The sequence below is a fragment of the Sitophilus oryzae genome, unplaced genomic scaffold (genome assembly GCF_002938485.1).
Source record: "Sitophilus oryzae breed Bouriz unplaced genomic scaffold, Soryzae_2.0 scaffold_1297_pilon_pilon, whole genome shotgun sequence".
Lineage (NCBI taxonomy): Eukaryota > Metazoa > Arthropoda > Insecta > Coleoptera > Curculionidae > Sitophilus > Sitophilus oryzae.
Window position 1 is genome coordinate 1,238,656 of NW_022145945.1, and position 12,250 is coordinate 1,250,905.

A 12,250-nucleotide genomic window follows, 5' to 3' on the forward strand; every position below is an offset into this window, starting at 1 on the left:
TAAACGAAAAAAATAATAAATTTGAATAAACAATATTTGGCGATATAATTCCGGAAAAAGCCGAACCGCTCCGAAATTTTCAAAAGTTTTGGGTCGCGACCGTTGCAAGAATAGCGCCAAATAGTGTTTACATTGTCCTTATGGGCACATTCCAATCTAAACTTGTTTCATTTATCTATGTGTTTACATCACATCAAATCAAAGGTTGAACTGGTGATATTTGTTGCTGGAAATTCTATCTTTTTTGTTCAACAGTTATAAGGAAGATTTATTTTAACAGCTTATATTTTTCTTCGGTCGTGTATGCACTAAAAAGAACCATATAATGAAACAATTTTATAATAACAACTTAGAAAAAGAATATCTAAAACCGGCATCTGATATAACCTAACTTCTAACTTACTTTTCAAACTCAAATTTAAGGTTTTGTATTCACAATTTAAAAAAAAAGCTAAATCTGGTAAAAATATGCCCAAATATTAACTGAACTCTATAATTTATAACAAAATAGTAATTCTTGCCATAAGAAGCTGTGTATTTCTCAATCTATCGGATCACATGCGCCCCTAACGGCGATTTTCGAACTTCATTTAAATCTCAAAAACTGGGCCCATAATTTTTGCGTTCGGTTCGCCTCCTCCTTCTAGCCTCCATATTCAGTTCTTTGATTTAGTGAAATTCGAGGTGAATTCGGTCGTTTGTCGATATTGAATGGGCTTAAAAATGACTGAAACTAATAAAACTGGTTGAGTTTGACTTAGTTTTTTCTTATACTCATAGTTCTAGCCTTGTTCTAGCAGAAATTCTATCCTAACCCCAACTAATGTCGAAAAACGACGAACGACTTAGGGTCTCACAATGAAAAATTTGTGACAAAATTATAGGTGAAAATTTATTGAAAAGCGCTTGTTCTTTATCCCTAAACCCATTTTCGTGTTTGATCTATTCGAACAGAAATCCTATTTTTGTGTTTTATTCTGAGTTTCTGGAATGTGTGGTGTTAGAAATAATACCTGTATCCTGTGTGCTCAGTGTGCTAACTTTGATGTAAACTGTTGCTGCTAGACATAAACTGCTAGACTCCATAAAGGGTAGTATAATCTGGTATAATACCATGGTACAAAGATATACATACATACATACATACAGCCGTTACTCGCTGACGAGTATTCGACACATATAAAGAAAATGGTCACGCAAGGCGTTTTCTTTCATGAGCTTTTCTGTGACTGAAAAGCCCGATACGTGATGTTATCTGCCTACCGCACTCCGGACATTCAAAAATCTCATTGCTTTGTTGCCTCTCTACTTTTTGGTTGCCGCTGTTAACTGAGTTTACAACCCTTCTCCATTGAGTTCTATTGTGAGCTGCTTTTTCCCACTCATTCTGCATGTTAATTCCCTTTAAATTTTCGTGGAAAATGTCCTTGTATCTTTTCAGTTGTCCACCCGGCCTCCTCTTACCGTCCACAAGCTCACCGTAAAGCAGAGATTTTGGTATGCGGTTTTCTTGCATTCTGCATACGTGACCAGCCCATCTTAAGCGGGATTTTGTGACCATGACTTCAATACTCTCGCAGTTAGATTTTTCAAGGACCGATACGTTTGAGACATGATGGAACCACCGGACTCTTAAGAGTTGTCTAAGGTGTCTCTGTTGCAACTTGTTCAATGCGTTCATGTGTCGGCGGTAAGGCACCCAGGTTTCGCTCCCATATATCATGGTGGGGATTATAATTGCTCGGTATACTGCAAGTTTTGTTTTTGTACTCAAGTCATGATTGTAGAAAACCCTGTCTTTTAATTTCCAGAATGCCCTTGAGGCGCTACTAATCCTGTGCTGAATTTCAGAGTCAATATTGGCCTTTTCCGAAATCAAACTGCCAAGGTAATTGAATTCCGCCACATATTCCAATAGTTCTTCTCCGATTTTTATAGCATTGTTGTGATCTTCCGGGTGAGTGCACATGATTTTAGTTTTGTCGATGTTTAGCTTAAGGCTCAAAGCCTCGTATGCCCAGGTATATGTGTTCAACATTTCTTGTAATTGTTGTACCGTGTTTGCAACTAGAGTGCAGTCGTCAGCGTATTGAAGTTCTGTGATAAATTTTGTACGTGTTTTTGCCCTGAGTCTTTTTATGTTGAACAGACCGCCGTCATATCAGTATCTAATGCCCAATCCTCTCTCCTGCAGTTTGCTGTCCACTATAATGGAGAGCGCTGCCATGAATATGTTGAATAGGAGAGGCGCTAAGACACATCCCTGCCTAACTCCTGTATTTGTTAGGAATGGGTCTCTCAGTGATCCATGATGTGACACTCTTGACTTGTTGTTTTGGAGGCTTTTACACACTGTAAGAAATTTGTTGGGTACTCCGAACTTTTCCATAATTGCCCAAAGCGCATCTCTGTTCACAGAGTCGAAGGCTTTTGTTAGATCGATGAATGCAACATAAAGTTTAGACTCCTGCTCTTTTACTTTTTCCTGTAGTTGACGGATGGAAAATATGGAATCGACGGTGCCGCGGTTGGTACGAAAACCCCTTTGCGATTCTGGAAGGATTTTTTCTATATATGGGTGCAGGCGGTTTGACATTATTTTTGCAAGAATTTTTCCGCCGATAGCCAATAGCGAAATTCCCCGGTAATTTCCGCAGTCTGATGCACTTCCTTTGTTCTTAATATATTCACTATATTCGCGTTGCGAAAATCGTGAGGTACCTCTCCGCTTTCCCATACGACATCAAAGAGAGCCTTAAGATGATCCATAATTTCTTTACTTGCACACTTATAGATTTCCGCCGGAATCGCGTCACAGCCAGCTGTTTTTAAGCTGTTTTATGGAGATCTTTATTTCCTGTTCTGTTATTGGGATGTCTAATACATCGAGGCTGTTATACTGAGATATTGTGTTTAATGCTTCCATATTGGGGTTGTTTTCTTGGTTAAGGATATGGCTGTAATGTTCTTTCCAGCGATTTCGGGTTTGTTCTTCCTCTTTTAGAAGTTCGTCATTTTGTGCCATGATTGGGCAGCTTACCTTCTTGGTTGGACCGTATACTTCTTTTACAGCCTCAAAGAATTTACGATAATCGTGATGCGTGGCGTACTCTTGAATCTGATTCACTTTTTCTGACCACCAGTTATCCTTTACTTGGCGCAAGTAAAACCAAAGTCTACCAGTCTCGGATTATGTGGATTTGCAGTGACTGCTTGATGTGCTCTATGCTTTTGTTCCAACAAAACCTGTATATGCGGTTGATTTTTGTTAAACCAGTCTGGTTGTTTCTTTTTGTTCGACTTTTCCAGTACTGCTTCGCTGGTTTTATGAATCGTACCCCTTAATTGTGTCCAGCCTTGTTCAGCTTCCAAGATTGAGATTGAAGTTGTCGGTGGAAGTGATTCTTTGATGGCTTCCCGGAGGGCGTATTGTTGTTCTCTAGACCCCGCATGTTCAATCTGGTCATGTTGTTTTGCATTTTACAGTGTGGATGTTTGGGTTTTAACTGGATTTTCATTTTTAAAATTAAAAGTCGGTGGTCAGTGCCGCATTCGGCATCTATTCTGGCTTTTGTGAGCATAACATCTTTTAGATGCGTCCTTCGAACGATTATGTGGTCTACTTGATGCCAGTGGCCTGATCTAGGATGTTTCCAGGTACCTTTGAACTTGTCCTTCAACATGAACCACGTATTGGTTATGCAAAGATTATACTCTGCGCATGTTGTTAATAAGCGTTCACCATTGCTATTTAGGTTTCCTATTCTATGTTTTCCCAATACGTCAGGCCATATTTCCTGTTGTTTGCCAACACGGGCATTAAAGTCACCTAGCAAGATGATCCGTTCGTGCTTTGGAATTCGTTAGAGTGCGTTTTGTAAAGCTTGGTAAAATTTATCCTTATCCTCAATTTTACAGTCAAGGGTGGGAGCGTAGACACTAATGATGTTGACGTAAGTTTTGTCTGATATGGGGTACCTTAGGGTCATAAGACGTTCGTAGACACCAATAGGTACTTCTGTTAACTTGGTGGCGATTTCGTTTTTGATCGCAATGCCTACGCAATGAATTCTTCTGTGTGTTGCGGGGTGACCTTTCCAAAAGAAGGTGTAATGGTCCTCAGTGAGACTATCTTCATCCGCAAAGCGGGTTTCGCTTAGAGCGGCAACATCTATATTTAATCGGTGGAGTTCCTGTGAGACCAGTGCTGTTCTTCTCTCTGGTCGATTTGAATTTATCTTGTCCAGTAGAGTGCGGACGTTCCACGCCGCAAACGTGAAACATTCATGTTTTTTGTTTCTCCGATGATACGCTCGAGTAGGCACCCCCTCCCGGAGATCCGATTGAGGGGGTATTTTACCTCCGGACGATAATTTTGTCCCACTCGAATGTTACATCATTGCTGTGTGTAAGCTGCGTGAAAAGGTTTAACTGTGGCGGTTACGCTGCCGCACAGTTTTGGCTGCAACTGTAGCACGGGATGGCTATGGCACACTGAGGACCGCGACGATAGTTCCCTTGTGCTACGTTCTCGGCTAGCTAGGTGTAGTTTATTACTCCTTTTCCCCAGAAGATGGTAGGTCTGAGGGTTGTATAAGGTTATACCGCCTATACTCGGACGTCAGAGCCTCGTTTGTGTAAACAGGGTGCACCACGTGAAGGTGAGGTTGACTTTTGGGTAAGCTAGGCTATATGTATCGCTTCAATACCCCTTGCACCCGATACAAAGATATAATACCCCTTACAAAGATATAATACCATACGATCGAAAAAAACGGCGTCAGGGGTGGCTTGGAAATGAAGATTGCTGTTATTTTGTACGTAAAATTATATGGGGAATGTCATCGATCGTAATTTTCAAGCCAATTGGACTCCGTTTTTTTTCGATGGTACAGTATAAATTGAAAGCTCTTAACTCATACAAATAAACTTCTAAATTTTGACGCAAAATTCATTGACACAATATGTAGGTATATTTTAGAGCTGTTAATAAAAATATCCAATGAATAACGTCAAAATGTGGCTAAATAAAATTAAATCGCGAACGTTTTTACTATAAACTAAGGATGAAGTAAGTATTGTCAAATAACAATCCTCATATAATGTCCTAAAATATTCTATAATGCTCCCAACATCATCCTTGTATTATCCTATAAATATCCTAAATAATCGTCCCATCTTTTTGTCCCATCTGGATATCCTAGCTCTTATGATGTCGACACCGAATTTTCTATTTTCGTAAAAACATTAACCAGTCTAGCGTTCAAATCCTTTCCTCTTAGGCCTATAAAAAATAAGCATAATAAACCTTGGACCACTAAAGGTCTACGCATATCTTCTAAAAACATGCGTTCATTATCTCACTTAAAAAAATTCGCAGACAGTCTCTTCTTCCACAATTACGTAAAACTATACAGAAAAATTTATCATAAGACTATAAGAGCCGCTAAGGACCTTTATTATAATAGGAGAATAGTCAATTCTGGTAATGTTGCTAAGGAAACATGGTCTATTGTGAATGAGTTGAGAAACAAAGCTTTTCTTCGTCTAGCAATATCTCTACCTCGCCTGAGAACCTTAACGATTACTTTGTAAATGTAGCGAAAAACTTAACTAATACCATATGTCCTCCTCATGATCCACTTTCTTATCTCTCTAATGATAATGTAAACTTACACAGTTTCTTTTTTTCGCCCGTAGTTCTTGAAGAGCTTCGGAGTACAATTAATACCATCAAAAATAAATCCTCTTCTGGGACCGACGGGCTAACTTTAAAAATGTTTTCGAATCTGCCAGAAAGCACTCTGAATCACCTAACAACTTTAATAAACATGTCGTTCCAAAATGGTATTTTTCCAAAATGTCTTAAGACGGCAATAATCATTCCTCTGCATAAAGGCGGAGACAAAGATGAAGCTTCTAACTATCGCCCAATTGCACTCCTTCCAACGCTATCTAAGATCATAGAAAGGTTGGTTAAAAGAAGGCTGGTATCTTTTGGAAGGCTTTTCTGTTTAAGTACAAAATACTTACTGAATATCAATTTGGATTTCGAAGCAACAAGTCCACAAATGACGCTATGTTTTCCCTGCTTAATAATGTTTACTCCAGCCTAAACAACCATCATTCTACAGCAACAATTTTCTGTGATTTTTCTAAGGCGTTCGATTGTGTAAATCATAAGATCTTAATTAATAAACTGCAGCACTGTGGGTTCAGGGGATCATCTCTCGAATCGTTTAAGTCGTATCTGAGCGACAGAAGTCAACTTGTGAGGGTGGATACCACGTTGTCTTCTAGCAAGCCAATAGAATGTGGAGTACCACAAGGCCCAGTACTAGGCCCTATTTTGTTTCTTCTTTTTATTAACGACATTGCTAACATAAACATCAGTGGCAAAATATGTCTTTTTGCGGATGACACTAGCTTCACTTGGAACAACAAGGACATCACGGCACTTCATAGGATTATATCAAATGACTTAATCACCATTAAATCTTGGTGCGATTCGAACCTCCTGAGTCTCAACATTTCTAAAACTAAAGCTTTGTCGTATAAAAACTCGTTGCAGCCTTTTATACTTAACAACACCACCATTGACGTCGTAAAATCTGTAAAATTTTTAGGGCTTGTTGTGGACAATTCTCTGAAATGGGACATACATATCGAAGCTTTGTCGAAAAAATTGAGCTCTGCCTGTTTTGCATTAATATTTTTTAACTGGTTAAATATTTTTGAATATTATTTTAAATTTTTTGTTCTTTGACATTGTAAACATTTATAAATGTTTATTTTAACAATAAGACTGACAATATTATTTATATAATGTTTTGTATTATCTTTTGTTTGTTTGTTTGTGTACCTTGTTTTTATCTACTTTGTTTGTTAGTTTACCTTTGTCTACAAATTGAAAAATTTTTTGACAATAAATGCATTTATTTATTTATTTATTTATTTATTTATTTATTTATTTATTTATTTATTTATTTATTTGTCCCATAAATATCCTCCTCTGGTTTTTGGATATCACTTAGATATTTACTAATATCCTTGGTGGATATCCTCAAGATATCTATAGGATTGTGTTGTGTTATATGGGAAACTATACCTGTACATTAAAAGTACCTATAGTTGATATCAATTAAACTTTTAGTTACGTAATCGAGAGCGCGATTTTTAAAGTCATTGTTGCCAACCATGGACATATTCGGTGCCGTGCTGACTAACTGGAATTTAAATATCGCGCTAGGGGTTCAGGTGGTAGCCCTGCTATAAAAAAATGTCAAGTTGCCGCATTTATTTGTTTATTCCCTGACATTGTCATTCGTTTTGACACTTTAGTTTTGTATTACGAGTTTTTGGTTTAAATAAATAGTGTTGTTATACATTAGTCGAGCACTGTTCTTTTTAGAACCTCTTTTAGTGCGCAGTGTACAAGATAGCTTAATAGACGTTCAAAAAACTCATAGTAACTTTATTAGAATATGTTCAACGGGAAAGCGGTAGTAATGGCCCTTCTTGTGCCTTAAGTGCTGTTAAGAATGTGAGTTTTGTTGATGTAAATATAAACTGTTTATATATTTATAATTAATTTATTTTTGTTTGCTAAATTATTTTGATTCAAAGAAAATATATAAAAGTGGGCAACGCTGTGTCGGTCAAGCATAATCCCCAGACTAAAAGTTTATTTGGTATGAACTGTTTATAATTATATATTTACTTAAGTAGAAGAATTGACCAATTATAATATTGCTAATAGTTAATTCAAACACACAACCTTTTAATTTTACCTTAATTCTCTAACTATACTTAGTAACTCTGAAAAAATTCTTATTTACATAAACCTATACATAATTTGGCGATATGACTTATCACTTTTTAATTTATTCTTACGTTAAACTTACAATTTATTTTTAAATTGTGTTAAAAACATATTTGAGGCAGATAACACTACGTTTAAATGTTTAAATTGTTTGAAAATATTAAAATTATTTCTGTATCTATCTGTAAATTTTGAATATTCCGGCAACTCAATATACACATAACCAATTTTACTGGTTGCCTATACTAATACACGTAAAATAAATTGCGTATCATATCGCAAACAGTTATGTTAACTCAGTAAAAATACGTTTAAACAGTTTAAACATTAATTTAAGTACTAATTCTGAGAGAAATTGTTTATTTCTAGTTATTTTAACTGGTTTCTTGAGGACTTCTACATAATATCGTGGTTGACGTGATGATCGTGATGAAGAAGAATAGGGCCAGCAATAATCTGTCCAAAACTATAGATGTTTGCTTCCATTCTAGTTCTGTCAGTTCCTTTCGTTCTTGCTCAGATATTCTGATCTCGGTTTTTTCGATATTCTGTTGTACTCGTTGCAACACTTTCATTATTTGTTTTTCGAACATGTCTGCAACAAAATAATTATTAAAGTTCTTTTAGGTATCTTGTGTATTATCAACAAAGAAAAATATGGCAATTTTGTATATGTACAGGGTGGTCCTAACTGTATTCCGGAAACTTCGGCAGCATATTCTGCAGATAAAACATAAGTAAAAAGTTTGAATAAATGTATGTCCTAAAATGCTTAGTTTCGGAGATACAGGGTGTAGAATTTTCACATTTATTTCGGTTTTTCCGTAAAGTAACGTCAATATTTGGATGAAAATTGGTGTTTGGGAGTTTGTTGACATGAGAAATTTGATTTTGATGTCAATATATCTCCTATTTGTAGGGGGCACCACCTACTTGCGTTTTAACTGTTTTGAAGAGTAATAACTTTTTGTCCGTACCTGTATAGAACTACTGTGTGAAAAACAAAAAAACATACATTTCCACGACTTTTTTCTTAAAAAATGTCTTTTGGTAAAAATCGCTCCGAGTAACCGTTCTCAAGATATTTAGAATAGAAATAGTTAATACATGTCATTATTGACAAAAAACAAACACGTTGAGTAGTTATATGACTGAAATAATAAATTTAGTAAATTTTAAATTTTCATCCAAATATTGACGTTACTTCATAAATTATTTGAAAAAATCGAAAATAAAAACTTCTACACCCTGTTATCTCCGAAATTAAGTATTTTAGGACATACATTAATACCAACTTTTTTACTTATTTTTATCTGCAGAATATATTGCCGAAGTTTCAGGAATAGACACATCTATATTTCTGATCACCCTGTATAATAATCACAATCTTTTATTATACAGGGTGAGTCTTAAGTAAGTGCAAATATTTTCAGGGCTGGTAGATCTCGATAAAAGAAACATATTTACTCTTTACAGTTTTTCAAATAAGTCCAAAAGAACCGAGTTATTTTAATTTAAAAATTAAGAAACAATGATTTTTTTGCTTAAATTTTGAGAACCTCTGGATCTCTTCTAGGTTCTCTTTCCTGTAAATTTAATCTACTCCCGTAGATATTGCCGTATTATCAAAAAATTATGTTTTTTAACTAAAAATATTTCCAAAAAAGTTTTCAAAAAATTCCTAATTAAAAAAAATCGCGAAACAATTTCATAATCCTGTTTCTGCGGTTGAAATATACTACCCCTAAAAATATTTGCACATATTTAAGACTCACCCTGTATAGGGTGTTTTTCACAAGTGGCTCACCCCTAAAACTTTTTTATTTTTTAGATAAAAAAACGAGATTTGATTGAAACTAATTGAATACGTCAGTCAATCCCAATTTATGTCATATACTAACACACCAATCCGTTTATTTTATCTGAAAAAATAAAAAGTCGTAGGGCTAAACAATTTTTGAAAAACACCCGGTATAGGGTAGAAAAATTACAGGAATAAAGCAAATAAATAGAATCCCCAACCTGTATTTACCTGCTTACCTAAATCATCACTTTTGGCTTTGGAAGAGAACCGAGGCGACCTCTCTGTGCGTTGCTGTAAACAACAGCCGTCCTCCTGGGTCAGCTTGTCCGGCCACGACCACTGGCAGTCCAGTCTGGTGCCCGTCCTGGGATTTATCTCCTGCAAATTTGTTATTAAACTAAATAAAGTAGAAATTATACGGAGTCTGACTTTTTCTTTAAATCCTATACGAGTTTTAAACACCCTCTAACTATGTCCGAAATATTCCCGGAAATATTTCGTGAAACATTTCTCAATATTTTTTGAGATATTAACTATACTTTTGTTTTTTTAAATAGAACCCCCTGTATATTTTTAAATTTTCTTCTTCAGCTTGGCATGGGCTTCCCGAAAATATATATCACTCTATATTTATTTTAACTATTAACCACAAAATTTCAAATTATAGTAGGCCGCGCCGAGTAACAAAGTAAACGGTTGTCATTGTGATCGGAACATACCTTTGATGGATGGGGGACATTTCATTTCAACAGATTGGTGTGTGTATTTTAAATAATAAAAAATTTGAAAATTTTGAGAAATATAATATGTTAGAATGTTATATTGAGTCTAACAAATGGCATCTGATTTATATTTTGAGCGGTATCCAGAGCACGAGCAACCAAACCCAGCCATTTTTAAAAGGTTAGAAAATAGTTTAATCAATTTTGGATCTTTGCAAAAACCGCGTGCGAAAAATTATCAGAAAGAAGATGAAGAAAATCAATATATTAATGTCCTCGGAGCCGTAACACCAAATTCAACAACATCAAGTAGAGCTATTGAAATGCTGTTAGCTGCGGCGTGCGGAGACGATACCAACTCTGTCTAGATTGTACCAACTCTGTCTGCCCTAGACTCTGTCTAGGGCAGCAGTCTGAACATTTAATGTAGTTTTTGTGTTTTTTTAATTTTTATATTAACTGAGAAGAAGCCCGATTGAAGTAACCTGTTGAGTTTGTATTAAAATATGTTCTTTTGTTTCTGTCACACTTATTTTTTATTTGCTTCGTATTTTTCGAATTTATTTAATTGCCTATACATGGATTAATTTGAAAGTAGATATTCGCTTGTTTCCTTTAATACTCGGCATGACCTACCAAGAGGAAAGTCGATATCTTTAAATAAATTGGAATTTTAAAGTTAATAGTGGAAATAAATATATAGTGATATATATTTTCGAGAAGCCCATGCCAAAGTGAATCAGAAAATTTAAAAATATACAGGGGGTTGTATTAAAAAAAACATAAGTATAGTTAATACCTAAAAAAATATTTTTTTCGAAAAAAGTCTGACTACGCCACTGCATTCTACACAGAAAAGTGCCTTTAGAATGTTTAATTCATTTTTGCCTAGTTGTTGAAATAAACAAACTATCGAACTTCTTCAAAAAGTACAAAATTTGAGAATCCCCCTGTAGCTTCGAAACCGATCAAGTTAGCCACGATCCGATTGCGGCATCGTGATTTTTTCAAAAAAAGAACCCGAGACTGCAGTATCAAAAATTGAACATTTCTCACGCTTTCCTAGATACTCTATAGAAACAACCAAAATGGTCCACCCTGTACATAAATTGAAGAATTGAAATGTTAAGCAAAGATTTTGTAATTTCCAGATTTGATATAATCTCATTTTATACATCTATAAATGCTAACTTGAGAACTAATGTCAAATATTATTAAGTATCACAGAAAAAATGAAACTGAACATATCGAAATTAATTAAATCAAATTGCTTAAGTGATATTTTCAAAAGTCAATAACTCGGAAACAGTTGGTGTAAAAAAATAAAACTTTTATGTGCAGCGACTTTATGACCCAACCTGTATACTTAAATTTATTACTCGCTAATAGATATTTAAAAATTCTATATAACTTTTGTATTTAACTTTTTGCGGTACCTCCTATATTTTACCTAATAATGGACCGTATCCATACATAACAGCGACCCTGTATATATCAACATAAAACGAAATATAATTAACGAAATATCATCGTAACAACAGATATTTTAGAAACGTCTAGGTTTGCTTATTTCACTGGGATTTATGGAAAAAAGTCCTTTGTCTCGGGTATAAAAACCAACATGTCGTGGAAGTAGTTCCACGACATGTTCCTAGTTATTTACAGGCAACAATAGTTCTGATTATATGTATTGATGTATTGAACTTTATTGAAGTACTACCATGACGAGTCTTATAGAACAATACATGTCAATGGGAGATAGAGGTAACATTTTACCTATAATGTTACTAATATAATATACTTTGATTATAATGTTTGTATCATAATTTCTTAAAAATATCAAGTTAGTGGATTAATAGCAATTTTAGACATATATTTTATCGAAGAGTGTGGTGATAAGAC

At 35.0% G+C, this 12,250-nt stretch overlaps 1 protein-coding gene across 1 annotated transcript in view; it reads right to left on the reverse strand.

Moving 5' to 3' along the window:
• Positions 1-7,626: 7,626 nt before the first annotated feature.
• LOC115874527 (neuronal acetylcholine receptor subunit alpha-7-like) overlaps positions 7,627-12,250 on the reverse strand; it is a 131,468-nt gene continuing 126,844 nt past the window's right edge. Inside the window, exons 8-9 of the mRNA XM_030889694.1 lie at positions 9,863-10,004; positions 7,627-8,417 (exon numbers count right to left, since the gene is read on the reverse strand). Coding sequence (XP_030745554.1) covers positions 8,197-8,417; positions 9,863-10,004 — 363 coding nt within the window. The 3' untranslated portion in view covers positions 7,627-8,196. The remainder of the gene's footprint in view (positions 8,418-9,862; positions 10,005-12,250) is intronic.